Genomic DNA, 17662 nt, shown 5'->3' with positions numbered 1-17662 from the left:
TATTTTTAAGAGCCAACTATATTGAAAAAATTAAACAAAATGTGTCAGATGTTAAATTGTTGATTACAGAAATTTAATATATTATGGTGGTTTTATTAAAAAAAGAATTTTATCGGTAGCTGAAATTATTAAATTACTGAAATTATTAAAATATGGGTGTATGCAGAAGACATGCAGAAATTTTAAAATAGTTATTTTTTAATCCTATTCTTACATCCTTTTTTTGCTCTTTAATCTCTTACTAAGAGCAAGATTTCTTATTTAACAACATAACATGATTATTATCTTGTACATTCTGATATTACATTGGTCATTTTGTTAATAAACGAATAACCGCTCAGAAATCGCAAGGAAATAGCAAAAGAAAAACAAGATTTACTTGGGAAACCTTTTACAATACATTTCTGATGGTTAAAGCAATGGAGAAATTGTCGTGAAACATAAAATATTTGCACAATGTTCCTATAAGTAGTTAAATTGAAACTGTAACAAAAATTCCACCCTCTCCTTTACAAGGTTTATAATTTCTATTACAATAAAAGTTAACAGATTGCCTTTTATTCGAAAAGTGCAATTATACAAAATTTTTTATTTCTCGGGATCAATTTTGAATCAAAATTTTCTTGTAATCTGTTAATTAACACACAAAAAAAAAAAACGCAAAATAACAATAGAAAAACTATATTTCATAAAAAAAATTAATTAATTATTTCTGATTAACCAAATACAATTTAAATTTCCAATACCACAAAATTTCGAGAGAAGTAACAAAATATTAGAACTCAATTAAATAACAAAAGTATTATGAAAATTAAATTCTTTTATAAAAAATAATAAAAATTCTTTAAAATAGCAAACAAAATAAGAAAAAAAGAAATTGTTTTTAATCCTTAAAAAATCTTAATTTAGAAAATTTAATTCTAAAAATAAAATTCCTTTAGAATAAATTTTTTCTCTTTAGTTTCACTCTTCTCCTTTTCGCTGCTTCCTTCCTTTCCACCCTCCCCAAACTCCAACAACGCACACTCAAAATTTAATTGTCTCGCAAAGAAAAATATTCTTACTTTCTTGAAAAGAACTTTTCCCAAAGAAAAACCTTCTAATTTAATTTGTTTTTCCAAAAAATACAAATTTTATAATTTCTTAAATTCTGAGTGCTAATAGTAAAAATAAAATTATAACAAGAAAAAATAAATAATAATTAAAAAAAAAGTAAATAGAAAACAGAAAAACGAAATTGCTTTTTCCTATGTAATGAAAACTGAAAAGAAAATTTTCACACGTGCTCTTACTATATGTGAAAATCAAAATTTTATATGTTGAAAATCAGTAAAAGAATGTTAAGAAGAGAAAAGAACAAAACAAAAACATAGCAGAAAAAAACTTACAATTACGTATTTTTAAATTAGATTACAAACATATTTTTTCTATACTTTTATATTTCTTATATTTTGTTTTGTTTATAGGTATTTGTTTTTTTATTAACTACAATATAAGTAGAACTACCTGACTCTATCCCATTTGCTAAGCTTTCAAGATCTTTAAATTTTGTAGTTCATTATAATACACACACATTTCTTATATAATAGGGTTAAGTATACATTAAGTACTGTGAAAAAAAAACACAAATATGGAAAAGAAAATTAAAAACAAATTTTCTTTTTTCATTTTAGTATGTTTTTCTAGTCAAACTTTTACTGCACGTTCTATTTAAACTTTATTTTTTGTAATACATATGCAAAGTTTTATTTAAGAGTTTATGTGTGTGTATTTAGAATTTGAAATTAACTATTTTTTTCACATTAATAATAATGCTCGTATATTTTATGTGGAGTTATGTGTATCATTTGGACTTCAGTCAAATTGTTTGGGGAGAAAACTGTATAACATTTGCAAAGGAACACTTTTCCATTCCACCTAAAAAAGGACTCTTCTCATAGAAAAGCTCTTCCTCTTTTACATCGAAAATGGGCACTCACATAAAAACGTTATGCCTGTTTTATCTACCGCAGCGATAAGCAAATTGGATCCCGATAATTTAGTGTAACCCAATTAGAGCAGATTAAAAAAAAAATTTATAAGAAACCAACCAATCGTGAGCTGTTTCAAACTCTAGCTATTAATTATTTAGCTCCATTCTCAATTTATAGTAAAATCATTCTTTTTTACTTCTATTTTACAATGAAATGTAAAAAAATTCAAAAAATTTATTAAACACACTACATCCTTTAAACGGTTCAACACTTAAATTATATAATATATACGTACGTTAATATACATATAACTAAAGTTATTTAATTAAAAAAAAATTCAAGTGTATTGTACACATTATGATGAACATTCGTAAATCCAATTTATTTACTTGAAAGTTATCAAACCATTAGTAAAGAATTTTCCTATTAAAAGCATTAGTAAAAAAAACTACAAGTTAAAGAGCACATACCAACGAAGGAACACTTCATACATAACTGTCTTACATACAAATTAATTCTATATTTATAAGAAATATAGTTCCCATGCACGTACTCTTGGATAAATATTCAAAAACATATACCATAAGCTTAAACAAGTTTATAAAAGAAAATTAAATTATCGTTATAAATATTTTGTAAAAAATAATATTATACTGGGAAGTCAATGTTTTAATCAGCCGGGGAAGTAAAAAAAAAAGTCAGGAACCAGTACCGTTTGCCAATAATACGGAATCAGTAAGAGTTTTGTAGCAAAAAAAAATTAATTTTCTAATTTTCAAAGCGACTAGATGTAAAAAAATCTGTAGATTTCAGGAGTAATGATTCAAGAGTACTTTTCAAAATACAATAAATCTTGCAATTACTTTACTTTACGCATACCGACAAATCCGGGGACACCTTCCAATTGTATTCTAAAACATACATATGTCTGTAAAATTTCGTCGTAAGCATGCATGTACAAAATCTTACAATTCATGCGAAAATTTACTTAATTTTGCTATATGAAAGTACACAGACTTGATTTTAAACTAAAAATTCTCAACATTTTATTTATTTATCATTTTATATGTCCGCAAGTCAAATAATATTTTAATGAATCAATTATACAGACAATCTTGACCTACATGAATAATATTGCAGATTAAACAAAATAGAATTGTTTTAAATTAATTTTTTGTGAATTTTGCAAGATGACCTCTTATTATATTGTTATTACAATTAACAATATTTCTATTCTAATGGGTAAATATTAAAAATATGGTCCTACATAATGCATAAATGTGAACTTGTAGTTTTTAGTATAACAATTTCCATTTTAATTTGAGTGCTTTTAATTTTAAATGAACAATTATTATATTGTTCATTTAAAATTAAAAGCAAGTATATTACTTGATACAAAATAAAATTACCGAAAAAGCATTTACACTACAATAACAAAAATATCATACCAATTACCTTACGTGAGAGTGTTGTAGAAACTGGCTCCACGTAACTGGGAACTATGCTGTTGTATACGGTGTACGAATCCACTTAGGTAGTATTCAATTCATGTACATTTTGAACCTAGTTGACTGCACATGATGGAGGGATCCACCTAACTCGGATCAAATTAGTATATATGTTAAATGGATCCACCTAGCTCGGATTCAGCTCTTTTACATATTGAAGGGATCTATTTAATTCAGATCTAATTCTTATATAATGTTTTAGCTTGGAACCAATCCTTGTATAATGTTGTAAAGATCCACCTAGCTCGGATCAAATTGGTATATACGTTAAACGGATCCACCTAGCTCGGATCCAGTTCGTGTATATGTTGAAGGGATCAAACTAGCTCGGATCCAATTTATGCACATATTTATGGTATCCACCAAGTTGCGATTCAGTTTTTGTATAATGCTTTGGAGATATATCTAACTCCATATATCCAGTTCCTGTATAATCCACCAAACTCGAATGCCTGTACTTCGTTCTAAAAATAACCTAAAATCATAAAAATAATCTGAAAGAAGAAAAAATATATTAGTGCGATTGATACAAAAATATAATTATAACAATATAATAAGCAAAACGTTAAAAAAGCGAACCGTAACCACAGCATACCTTTCTTGTAATTAAAAATATCAAATTTGCTTAAAAACTATAACAAATTTTTGCCGGACTATTAAAACCGAACATTCATTAGATTCCATTTTAAATATTTTGAAATATAATTTCACGACACTAACTGGCAGAGAAATAAATATTTAAAACACATTATTTAAAACATATTTTCTTAATCTTAAACCTAAACAATATTTTTGATAAACTAATACTAATAATAAATTTTCTTGGAAATCATATTATTTAGGAAATACACCATGCGGTTATGGGCTGATAATCACACATCCAATTTTTTTTTGTAACTGACATAACAAGCTCCCAAAGTTAAAAAAAAAAATATATTCCCCATATATTTTGTATTCTATTTTAAGATTTTATATTTCCAGAATACTCGATTAATTTTATTTTTCATATTTGCTCTTAATGTTTACTCCATTTACTTTGTTTTAATTTATTCAAAACAATATAAAGAAAAATTTTCATGAATTTTCCTTTTGGTTTTTCTTTTGAAATTTGGTGTTAATAGACAATTATTTAAAATAGTTCTGAATTTATTATCTAAATGAGGTTAATAATTAAAACAAAGAAAATTAAGATCGCAATATATCAAAAAAAAATAAAAATAAAACGCAAACTTTTTTAACAAATATTTGAAATTATTCCTACACTTAATATAAAAAAAAAATCAAAAACAAAAGGAAAAACAACGAAAAGTTTATGTTAAGTTTATGACACTTAAAACTTTTTTAAAAGTAAATTTTCCCTTCGTTCATTGTCTTTTATTATTTTGTTTTCGTTCTAAAAATATTTATTATATAATATTGTTTACTATTTTTGCAATATGTTAAACAATATACCTAATACTATAGACTCTCCAACCATATACTTGTATTTATTCTTTATTTTACTAAAAACAGTAACTTACAACTCATAGTACATAGTCTTATATAAATATAAAAGAATAGATAATATATATTTTGTATGTGAAATAGTTCTAGAATTAACCTATAAAAAAAAAACAAGAAAACCCTTAAAAATTACAAACATATTCCAGTTTAGTAGAATAAAAATAAATAGTTTTTCATGGAACATTGCCAAAGAATACAAAAATTTTTCTGGATTAAGCATAAAATTAATATATCGACAATATTTTATATCATAAGGGAGGAAATTTAAGGAAGATAAATTTTTTGTTTTTGAAATATTTAATATATTTCTTTATGTGGAACTTTTAATGAAGTTTCCCGCCTATTTTTATCTAAGATTTTAGGAAATAAGAAATTTAGCTGACAAATTCCACTCTTAAGAACTGTAAATTTCGACAGTTTTGGCATCTTTTTTGTTGGTTGGCAACTTCCGAAGATTTTTCATAATGATTTTCCATAGAAAACAAATTAATGGATATTTTAGATAGCAAGAAATCGGTAAATCAAATGACCATCTTAATTTTACCATCCATATGCGAAATAGGATCAAATTTAACTATCCCATATGCGAAATAGGATTATTTCCTGACTAAACCACAAAAGATAACTGATTATTCAAACAATCAAAAGTACAACAGTTTCTAAAATATTGGAATAAAAGACAATTTACAATTTTTGTTTTATTTGAATATATTAAACGCCTGTCTACAGACATATATTCGTAGCAATTTATTAGAAATTATTTCCAAAAATATTCTCAGACATTTTGGCTCTACATATGTGATTTAAACTATTTTCACTTCTCTCACTTATCCATTTCGTTTTTTTTTTTATTTATATGAGCTTAAGATTAAATTTTATTTTATCTATTATTTTAATTTTTTTCTAAATTTTCACTACTACCATTATAAATAATAGTATTTTTCAAAGTTAAGAAGAGAAAATTTTTTCTTAATGTAATAGGAAAACCTATTTTTTAAAACAAATAAGTATGTAACAAAAAAGGCGAATAAAAAGTTTATAAAATAATAAAAGTTTAAAAAAAAATATTTCTTGTCTCCTAATAAATCTTTATATCACTTTTGCCTTTATATTTATAAATAAAAAATTTGTGATTTAAGATTACTTTTAAGAAATATTAATTTGTTTTTATTATGTATTTTGTATGATACTGAAACTATTTACAAACACAGATTCTAAAATCTATTTCAATATTTTTATTTAACAAATTTGTTCCTAAACTCCTTTACAAATTTTGCATAAATCATTTTTTTTTTATTTTTGGTTATTTGCCACATAGTTAATGGCATTTTAAAGTGACATAATAGTTTTTCAAAATAAACTTTGGAATATGAAAATACGATATGGAATATAAACATACGACATTTAACTACTTCATCACCCACATCCTCTATTTTTTCTGATGGTCCGTTTTTGAACTATACTGTTAAAATTATATGAATTTGAATGCTCTATTCACCCGATTTATTATGTACATATTTTCAAATTCTATTGTATTTTTAATGTATTTCTATATAAAACTACAATAACAACCAAATTTTGAGAAAAAATTATTTCTATAAAGTTTTGTAGATATCTACTACACGGCAGGTAACTCATCAGCCTAATGAAGACTCAAAATGACACTGAAGCAGACTTTTCTAAAAGATATTTAGACAACTGCTATATTTCTCTGGAGATGAACAGTCTTTAACAGTCTCCATATTTCTCTTGAGATAAAATGATTAAAAAATCAAAAGAATTTCTAAATTTATTCCTGATTTAATTTAATTTCAAATCCTTCTCAACAGCTTTACGTATTACCCAGAAGTTTAACAAATTCAAATTTAAAAAAGAATTTTAGGAATATTTGTATTCTAGAATTTCATTTATTCCATAAGTAGTACTAATTTGTAAAAGTCCATTATTTATAATAAAAACCCTGCTGATTACGTGTTTCTATGCTATCAAAATCTTAAATTTTATTAAGTTTTATAAAAAAAAAACTATAAAAAAATCAATTTATCTGGTAATACAAATAATTTCAATAAACAATAGCTTCCCTATACAATTATCAACCAATTCAAAATTTTTACAATTACAAAAAAATATTTTACTTATTTAAAGTTTTCCTCATTTTATATAATTTTAGTAAAAGTTGAAAGTCATAACTATTATCCTTTTTTTCTTTTTCTAAAGAATCTTGTTCAAAGTCAAAAACAGATTTTTTTATGTATACATAAATATCCTAAGGATATTATCCCCAATCTCTCTTATAAAAAAAAATTATTAAAGTTAAAATCTGTACACAAACTAAATCACAGTTTAATTTAGTACATAAAAAAAAATAAAACAATAAAAGAAAAAAGAAATCAAAAAAAGAAAATTAAAATTTATCAAAATAAAAAACTGAAAATAAAAAATCAGGGAAAGTAATAAGGAAAAAGAAAAGGCACCTATAAAAAATGAATTTGATCCTTTCGCTATATTCTGTACATGAAACATAAAATTGGAAATAATAAAAAAAAAATTGCAAGTTAAATCACATTTGACACAAGTAATAATTTTTTTGTTTCTCTCCATTCTCTATACACAAATAAACTATATACATAAAAATTTTACAACATAAGTAATGGAAAATTATTTTCCAAAAGTTAATACATAAGTTATTCCACCTTAAAATCGACACTAACTTTTGCAAGTTTTAATCAAACTTCATAAATTATACAAATAATTTAGACAATTTATATGAATTTGAGCTGCAAGTTCAATTTTCCAAATGTTTATACATAAAACAAGGGTCAAGTCTTTTATCGCTTTCAATGAATTGGAAAAATAATTTTAAGTTCACATTTCGAGCTATCCATCTAATTATTTATGTAAAATTTATGAAAAGTCAGTTTACATTGACTTTAAAATTCAGCAATAATATCTTATTTGTAATTTAAATTGTGTTTAATTACCATTTAATTTCTGCATTTTTAAAACTGACATAACGTTAACGTTTTCCAATAAGAAAAATCACGTTATTAATGGCCAACGAAACCCTACAATCATGTATATTTTGTGATTCAAATGTTGTTACTTAGAACATATACAGCAACTATATAGCAAGAGTCAACCAGAAAACAAATCATCAGTTTTTCAAAATTTATAATTTTTCCCGAGTAAAGTTCTAAAAAGAAAAAAAAATAGTACAATTAAAACTTTTAGTAAACCATTTTTTAAAATTTTCTAAAAAAACACATGCTTTTTTTCCATAATTATTACACTAGAAAATAAATTTGCAATTAAATTGCAGCCAGTTTTTAAATTCTTTTTTTGCATCATGTCCATATTGGTTCACATATTGTTAACTTTTTTCTCCTTTTTCTCCCTATTGCATTTTCAATCAGGAACTAAATTAAAATGACCATAAGATCAATGAACTCTTTATTATGCAACCAACTCCTTATATTATGTTATAGAACAAAATATAATTTAATTTAATGTATAACACATTTGGAAAAGAAAAAATTTAAATTCCTTATTTGAAATGACATTAATATGATTGTGCTGATATTTTCTCTGGAGAATTACCCATAAATTTCGAAATTCAAAACAATATTATGTGAACATGTTAGCAAAAACAGAGTGTACAAAAGTAGAGAAAGAAAAAACAAGAAATAAAAAAGGATTTTTATTTAATGTAATTTTACTTTTATGTTTTCTACATGTAGTTGTAAGCACATTCATTCATATCCATATTCACATTCCATATATACGAGAACGTGATACATAATTTAAGTACTCTATATAATATGTACGTACATTTTTCAATATATTTTTTTTGGCAGTGATTTTCTAACTGCCACTACTATTATTACTGTTACTACAATATACTCGCCCATAATAGCATTATAAAACTGACTATAATTTTTTTATGTCATCCTTTTTCGTTTTTCTTATCCTTTCTCGTAATTTTTTCTATATTTTTTTATTTTAATATATTCTATGTGTAATTTTTGATTATACATATATTTTTTTTATTCTCATATGTCCTTATTTTGAGCATAATAAATTCAAAGTGAAAGCTCACAAAAAAAAATTAAGCAAAAAAAATAACAACTTCACAACAATCTTACTTTTTTTTTTTGTAGGTCCTTTTTACTCATATTCTTCTATCAAAGATTAGGTTTTTTTTATAAATAAAAACAAAAAAGAAAATATCTTTCTACCCTAACAGAAAATTTTCTAAATAAAGCAAACGCCAAAAAAAATATAACAACAGAGTAAAAGAAGTCACAGTGGCGTCTCAAACCCTCTTTAATAAATCTAAAGTGTAAGCGTACATAGCGTTTTTTGATCTAAAATATATAAAAACAAAAAAATTATCAATTCAGCAAAAATAATATAAACGAGCCGAAAAGTGGAGCCAAAAATTGAAAAACAAAAGGAGAAAATTTACAAATTTTCATTTTATAAAATTAAATTATAAGAAAAAATATAAAAATAAAAGATACGAACAATAAAATAATAATCACATAAAAATGTCAGGATGCTTCCAATTCGAAAAAAATAGCAAGAATATAAGAGCTGAAAAATTGTAGGTGAAACATTGAACTTGGACATGAGGATGGATGTTTATAAAATTTAACAAGTCCTTTTTATAAATACATATATTGAATTGTTACTATTGTATATTTCCCGAATTCTGTAAAGAAAAATATATTTGAAAGCAATAACATTTCCAATTAAAAATTGATACCGAAAATTATTACACCTTAATTGGCTCTAGTCCATTTTGAATTTCAAATTTCAATCCATTTAAGCTGGAACTCAAAAGAGCACTACCAAATTTCTTTAATTGTTTAATAACAAATCGACTAAAGCAAATCAATTTTATTTAATTTAAAACTAATCAGAGTAATTATTCGATTTGAAAATAGTGTATCCAAAACGACAGATATTTCGGGAAAGTCAGTATTCAGTATAAACAGCCTTAATCATGCTAAAGTTATACAGCTGTATTTTCTTATAATTTCACAAACATCTAAGTTCACGGTGTAAGAAGTATATTTGAAGAATTTTTTAACTTACCACCGTAACAAAAGAAAACTTGCGAGTACATACAAATATAAAATTTTACAATATCAAAAATTTTTGTGTTGCCAAAAAAAAAGAAAATATAAAAACAGAAAATTTTTTGCAAATTTAAAAAAACATATTTTATATTAAAAAGACATTTATGATTATGTTATGAGAATTTGTATTAGACAATGTTTACAAAAACAATACGTACAATAAATGAAAATAAAGTTTTCAATGAACCAATGGATGTTGGATATATATGTATATGTATGTAGGTATTTAGAATTTGATTAATTGCTTGGAATACATACTATATCGTAAAATTATACTATAAGTCTTATTTATAATAATTGGAACAGAAATATATGTTTGAAATGATTTCCTCGCATTATTTCTCTATTTTGACATCAAATTAATTATTAATTAGGAGCCTATACTAATGCCACTATTGTGACATTATAGCAGTGAATACTATGAGGCGCTAATAATACCTAATCTTTACACTTAATTTTTATAACACACCACAAACCACATTAGTATAAAATATTTATCATTTCAAATAAAAAATACCTAGATATCTACTTATTCAAATATAGGTGAATAACATTAAAATATTTGTGTTGTTATAGCTATAAGTACATAATTATGTACATACATATATTACATGAAATCGTAGTATTAGGCATTATATTGTCTAATCAAATTTCATTTAAATTTTATAATTGAAATTATAATATTCTAATTAAAATGAAAATCAATTAGTTGCAGTTTACATAACATACGTTTAGATTTTATAATTAAATTTTATAATTACACATAATATTCTTTAATGAATTTGAATTATATAAACATGAATTCTTTATATTGGAATAGGTACACATTTCCTAAAAGTTAAAAAAAAATTGAGCGTTTTAAACTGTGATTTTCAAAATTTTTATATTTAAAATAAATTATAAAATAATTACGTATGTTGTGTACATATAAAATAGCTTACTTTTGAGATTCGCTGAACGACAAAGGTACTTATATAGTATGTATAAATGTCATGCGTATTTACATATACATATAGTACATATATGTAAATGTATATATAATATAAAAAAAAATGTATATAAGTATGACATAAATTATTGCTACGTAGACAAATTCTTGGGTCCTGGCAAACTTTAATTATGTCACGAGTCTCTTTCAATTTGGAAATAAAAAAATTCTTCAAAACAAGTTGACCACAAATATAACTATGTACGCATAAGTATGTACATACGTGCATATGTCTATATACGCGTACGTCTGTAAATTATAATTTATAATCTTTTCTACATACTATATTTTGGGTGTGAAATATTTAATTTTATTGTTGATGTGAATATGTATGCATGCATGCAAGCGTTAAATGGTATGCAAAGCGTGCAATGCGATATATGTATATGTTTATACACACGCCTGTACATACATATGTATGTACATGTTAACTGTAAACGGCTTATGAAAGCAACACCTGGCATATATCTTCCCATTACAATTGTAGTTAATTATATCGTATTTTAACTTTTACCGTATTTATAAGTTTTTATAAAAGAACCATAGTAATCTAACTTAACTTTAAGGATAATCCAATATCATTGGTGTTAACAATAAATTTTTAGTAAAAATTAGATTCTAGATGCTACACTTTATTCATTTGTAAAAAAGCTTTAGTAACATACGCTAATTATTTAGCGGTATAAAACCGAAATAATCATAAATTACATTCAAACTGTACTTATACTTGGACATACCGGGATCCATATTCATATGTATGTGTGCATGTAGTATACGACTCAAAGCTTCAAATCCAATGCATCTTATCCTACTACCATGGCCAATATTTGCTGTTTCTTTTCTTTTTTCATTTTATTTAATAAAAATAATTTTTTTCTATTAAATTAAAACACAATTTTTAGATTACTTAACAACTTAATTTTGTAAGTCTAAAAAAAAAAAAACTTTTTCTTCGTTTTTTGTCTTCTCATCTTGCTGGTCGTTAACCAAATAATTCAATTTACAGACTTTGTTAAGCAACGTCAGCACTGACAATGGAAAATATTAAAATTTAAAAATAAGCAGCGCTGCTTGCACAAAATTTCTAATATAAGTTAAGATCAATCATATATAGATGGCGCATTGTTATAATTTATAAAAAAATACAGGGATTTTGCTTAACCGCAAAAAAGTTTAAGAACTTTTGAAACATAAAAATCATATTTCTTATTTAATACCACAATATGACGAATTTCAAATATTTTAAAAACATTTCAAATATTTTAAAAATTCTGGTACTTCAATACATACATATATTTCTAAACCGTTCTAGATAGAAATGTGACACAAAAAAATAGAAGAATTATGTCAGCCGCGGATCCAACCGCTGGCGGTAAAATAGAATAAAATAGTAATTTAGCGCTGACAGTTTTTTTTGACATCATCGGTTTTGTTAAAAATCGTTCATCGTTGCCGTTCACCGTTGCAATTATTAATCTCACCTGTATTATTACAAAATATTAAAATTAAATATTAAATTTAAAATTTTTCTAAAAAAAAAAATTTATTTACAAATCTTATTTGCCTTTCTTCTCTTTACAGAATTTCATGAACATCATTCTTGAAAATAAAGTCAATTCAATATTAAAACAAAGCACATGACGTCGTGATAGTTATAAACAATATATTTAAAATAATATTATTTATTATAAATTAATATAAAAAAAAATTACAAAAAATTAGCAAAAAGACAAAGAAAATTAAATTATTAAATTAACTAGAATTAGTTTTAGTATAAAATAATTCATTAAATTGAGAAAAATATATTCAATATAATTTAACATTCATTTTGTAATATATAAAATTCAGAAAATCATCACATATATTATATATACATATAAACTTATATACAAGGATATATATACATATATATATATATATATATATATATAATTCATCATTAAATTACTATAAAAAAAAATAAAGAAAAAAATATTTAATTGTGTAGTTAAATTAATGTAAAATTAATAAAATATATATAATAATAATAATATTTAAATGAAAAATATTTGAATTATTTTTAATAATGAAATATTATAAATATATTCTTTAAATATTATTATTAATTATAGAAGATTAAATAGAAAATAATATAGGAAAGTAGGAAATGAATAATGAATGATTACTTATAGTTTGTGAATTGTATATAAAATCTATTGTGAATAAATTAAAATAGTTGACAAGTTTAATAAAAAATTATTGTATTATACGGTTCAATAGCAATAGAAAATTAATATTTAATATAGTTTTAAATACAAATTATAGTTTATTTTTTACAAAATTTGAACAAGGAATCAATTCACATCCAGAAGCTTCTTATATATATTTAATGTGTTGTTGTTTGAAAGTTTTGTTTGATTTTCAACATGGAACAAAGAGTATACTTTTAATTTATATATGAAACTTAATATGTAGTAATATTTAAAAATTGAATTTATGTTTTTCAGCCCACTAATTTTGGAGCTTTTAAAAATTTGCTTAGGAATACAAAGAAATTCAAGTATAATAAAGAACTAGAAGAACAGTTTCCAATGTGGAAACTTAATTTCATCAAATTTTCATTTCGAAAATGTAATTTCCAACAAAAATTTTGCTGATATGAAATATTATTTCTGTATTTAATACATAAATAATGGGAAATTACTATGAATTTATAATACAAATCGATTCAGTATCAATAAATTTTGAACAGGAAGTCTCAATTTCAGTTGGACTATTTTGGATAATTATTATTTGCATTTATTATGCGAGCAAAAGCAATACTTGTTTGCTTAAAGTATACAAACCTTAATTTAATTACAACTATTATGTGCAATTGTTGAATTTACTTTTTAAAATTATTTAAAGATTTATACATTTTTTTGCCCCAGAAAACCATTTTTTGTGTTCTTAATTTTATACCATTTACCACATTTAGAATATGAAAAGTTTTAGTAATAAAATATCTGGCAACTATAATTAAGTATGTAAACTCTTAAATTAAATATTTAAAAATTGAAAAAAAATTTAAAAAAGGAAAAGACAACAAAAGAAAATTATTAAAAATATTACAAAATAACCGTATTGTTAATAATTCAGTAGTATTTAACATGTACATATAAATACGTAGAATATATATATTAAATTTATATTTAAATATAAAATATAGATGTTATTTAGAAAAACAAAATTAAAAAATTATAAAAAATTAAATAAATGTTAATTAGAAAATATTAATTGTAATTGTAATCGTTGATTTTTTTATATATATATTTACATATGATATGTACATACATTTACATAATTATGTAATACAATATTATTTAACACTGTCACGTATATAAAAATAACAGAATTGTAACTTGTAAATTCAATAATTATTTTTTATATTAATTTTAATAAATTATTTGATTTTTATTTTCTAATTATTAGTAAATTAACTATGAACGAAAAATTTGTGAAACTAATTAAAAAAAAATTTACAATATATATATTTATATATATATATATATATTTATATATTTGAAGCCATTTTAAATATAATGAAATTATTAATTAAAATTAAATAATAAATTATGTTATATATATATATATGTATACATATTATTATATATGTATATAGAAAAGTTAAAATTGAAAACGAGTTCCAAAAGGCCCTTAAATTTAATAAATTTAAAAAAAAAGGTGTATGCTAACAAGGTGTAATATAAAAAGCAAATAATTTTGTATAAAATAGAAAAAAAATTATATTTTAAATAACACGGAATTGTAAAAACATAAATTTTTGAATTCTAGACTCATTATTTATTATTATATATAACAAATAGACTCTTATATAATCTTGTGTTCAATAGCGAAGTGAAATATACCATATTTGAGCTCTGGTTAATTCTGGTCTTAAATAGTTTGTCAAGAAAATTTATTTGACAATTTGATAAATCTTAGACTATAGTCTTATATTACAAATATTTGAACAATTTCGAACCCAGGTATAAATTTGCATTAAAAGATTTATAACATTTTTAGAAAGTGTTGTTTAAAACCTATTTTTATTTATATATTTCAAAATGATTAAATTTTATAAAATTAAAGCATTAAACTTCAATCCGGAAAACAATTTTAACAACAATTTTTTTTTTGTTAAAAACCAATTAATAATTTATCCGAAATTTTATTTATAATTATATAAAAAATAAAATATTAAATGCTACACCTTTTTTCGTATTATATATAAAATATAATGTTTTTTTTATATATAAGCATAATTTATTTAATATAATTAATATTGTAAAATAATTAAAATTTCATCTGTAAATATTAAAAATAAAATTAAACAGCGAATTCATTTAATTTTACATATTAAAAAAAAAATTTAGCAAATATATAAAAAAAAATTTAAAATATATAAGGACATTTCAGCAAAAAAACAAAAAAAAAACATTATTAATATAATCGTGAATAATTTTAAAAAATTTTATTAATTAATTAAAAAAAAATAGAAGTTATATAAAGAGTAAAAATGATTACCCAGCGTGTTTCGCATAGAGTTTGCAAATAATTTCAAAATAAGGGATGATTTTTTGATCAATTTCCAGGAAAAAATTGTATGGGTAGAATGTACTCATTTTTGAGATACAAAGTGTTGAAAAAAAATCGGTTCCGGACTTTTCCTTTATATAAAATATATTATATTAACTTCGGAGACGTGCAACATATAGTAACTATTAGACACCCTTTTTGAAGATTATTGATAGATCTGTATTTTTAAAATCAATTATATTTGACCTTTAGTTTTTGAGGAAAATTACCCAAAATTAAAAATTTCTCATTTTCTTTTCGTTCTTTTCTTTCGTTGCGCTACAATGAGAGATAACAATACCCCATGAAATATTTTCTTCAATTTCTCATAGTTTTGCCAGTCTCTCACAATTTTGCAACCCCACTCCCCAAGTACGATTTCTTACTTAAAAATAAACAAAAAATCATCTGTTTAATTAATTGCAACCTGTTGCAAAGCATACTGTATAAGAATAATAAATTTTTGTAAATATTAAAAATATGTACTTAAAAGTTGGAAAAAAAATGTGTATGAAACGAAATTAAAAATTTAAATAAATTAATTTTAGAATAAATACTATAAAAAATTCAATAAATAATAATTATATAAAAGAAATCAATTATAAAAAAAAAAAAAAAACAAAAAAAAATATGTAATTTGAAAAATTCAAACAAAAAAATACAAGAAAACTTGCAATTCCTAAAGAAAAATAAGACTTTAAAAAACGATTAGAATTTAGGAAAAATAAGAAAACAAAAAAAAAAAATTTATTAAACGTAAAACAAAAGGTTATGAAGAAATAAAAAATTAAAATAAATTTAATAAAATTTAAACAAAAAAAAAATTATAATATTAATAAAATCAATAGATTAAGAAATGAAAATGTGAAAATGTAAATTTAAAAAACAAAATTTAAAATTAGGTGTAAAAGAAAAATCGTAGCAGAAAATTGTTTCATTTTATTTTAAAATATAAAAAAAAATTAAAAAATAAAAAAACTTAATAATAAAGGAAGAAAAATACAATAGAAAAATTGTTAAAAAATATTCAATAATTTATAATTTTTATTTTATAAATTAAAAACTAGATTTTTAAAATATTCAAACAAAATGTATCTGTTATACAACTTGTAAGCAAATTTTTTATAATATTTTGTCAAATACTCGTACATCCAATTAAAATTTATTGCAGAAAATTTATAATTTTTTTTAGCAGAAAAAAGTGAAAAGTGCTAAAATTTGTTTATGTATCAATTCGGTTGAATTTGATTATGTACCAAATTTCAATTAAATTTTTTATTAATTTTAATGTTTTCTTGGTAATTCAAATTTCTCAGTAATTCTAAAATGACAGAAATTTTTTTTACTTTTCGATTCAAAGAAATAATAAATTTTAAATTAATATCATCAATGTTGTTGACTCAAAGCAACAAATCGAATTTATTTTATTCCTTTATATTGAAAATTTCAATTCGGACCGTATATAAGTTTAATTATACACTTAAATTTAAAAAATATATTAAATGAATAACATTTAATTACAAAAAAAAAAAACAAATATTTGTAATAGATAATCCAAATTGTAATTTTAAATATATTTATTTAATGATATAAAAAAAAAAATTAATAATAATTTTAAGGTATATAGGGTAAAAATTTCTACAACACCAACTTTCATATTATTGATTTATTGAGAAATTATTTTACAAATTAAAAATATCCTATATTTTTAATTTACAAATTATTAATTAAAAAAATGAATTTATTTATATATTTTTAAAACGAATTGATTTTCAATAATTTACAAAGGTAAAAAATTTTTAATTGAATTTCAATTTAAATTTGAAATAAAAATGAAAATTTTCCAATATACTTAGGGAAAGAAAAAAAAACTATCATCGATATTATTTAAATTCCTGGTAATTTTTAAAATAAAATGAAATTCTAGTTAAATAGCCGATACAAATTCCAATA

General features: G+C 22.3%; 1 protein-coding gene across 1 annotated transcript in view; it reads left to right on the top strand.

The window, feature by feature from the left end:
* Window positions 1-12834, top strand: part of LOC129616612 (gamma-aminobutyric acid type B receptor subunit 1) — a 197409-nt gene extending 184575 nt beyond the window's left edge. Inside the window, exon 15 of the mRNA XM_055532246.1 lies at window positions 12695-12834. Within this exon, the coding sequence (XP_055388221.1) occupies window positions 12695-12717 (23 nt within the window). The 3' untranslated portion in view covers window positions 12718-12834. The remainder of the gene's footprint in view (window positions 1-12694) is intronic.
* The last annotated feature ends 4828 nt before the right edge of the window (window positions 12835-17662 follow it).

The sequence above is a fragment of the Condylostylus longicornis genome, unplaced genomic scaffold (assembly GCF_029603195.1).
Source record: "Condylostylus longicornis isolate FDR11 unplaced genomic scaffold, ASM2960319v2 ptg000005l, whole genome shotgun sequence".
Taxonomy (NCBI): Eukaryota; Metazoa; Arthropoda; class Insecta; order Diptera; family Dolichopodidae; genus Condylostylus; species Condylostylus longicornis.
This window is presented reverse-complemented; position numbering and strand designations above follow the sequence as displayed.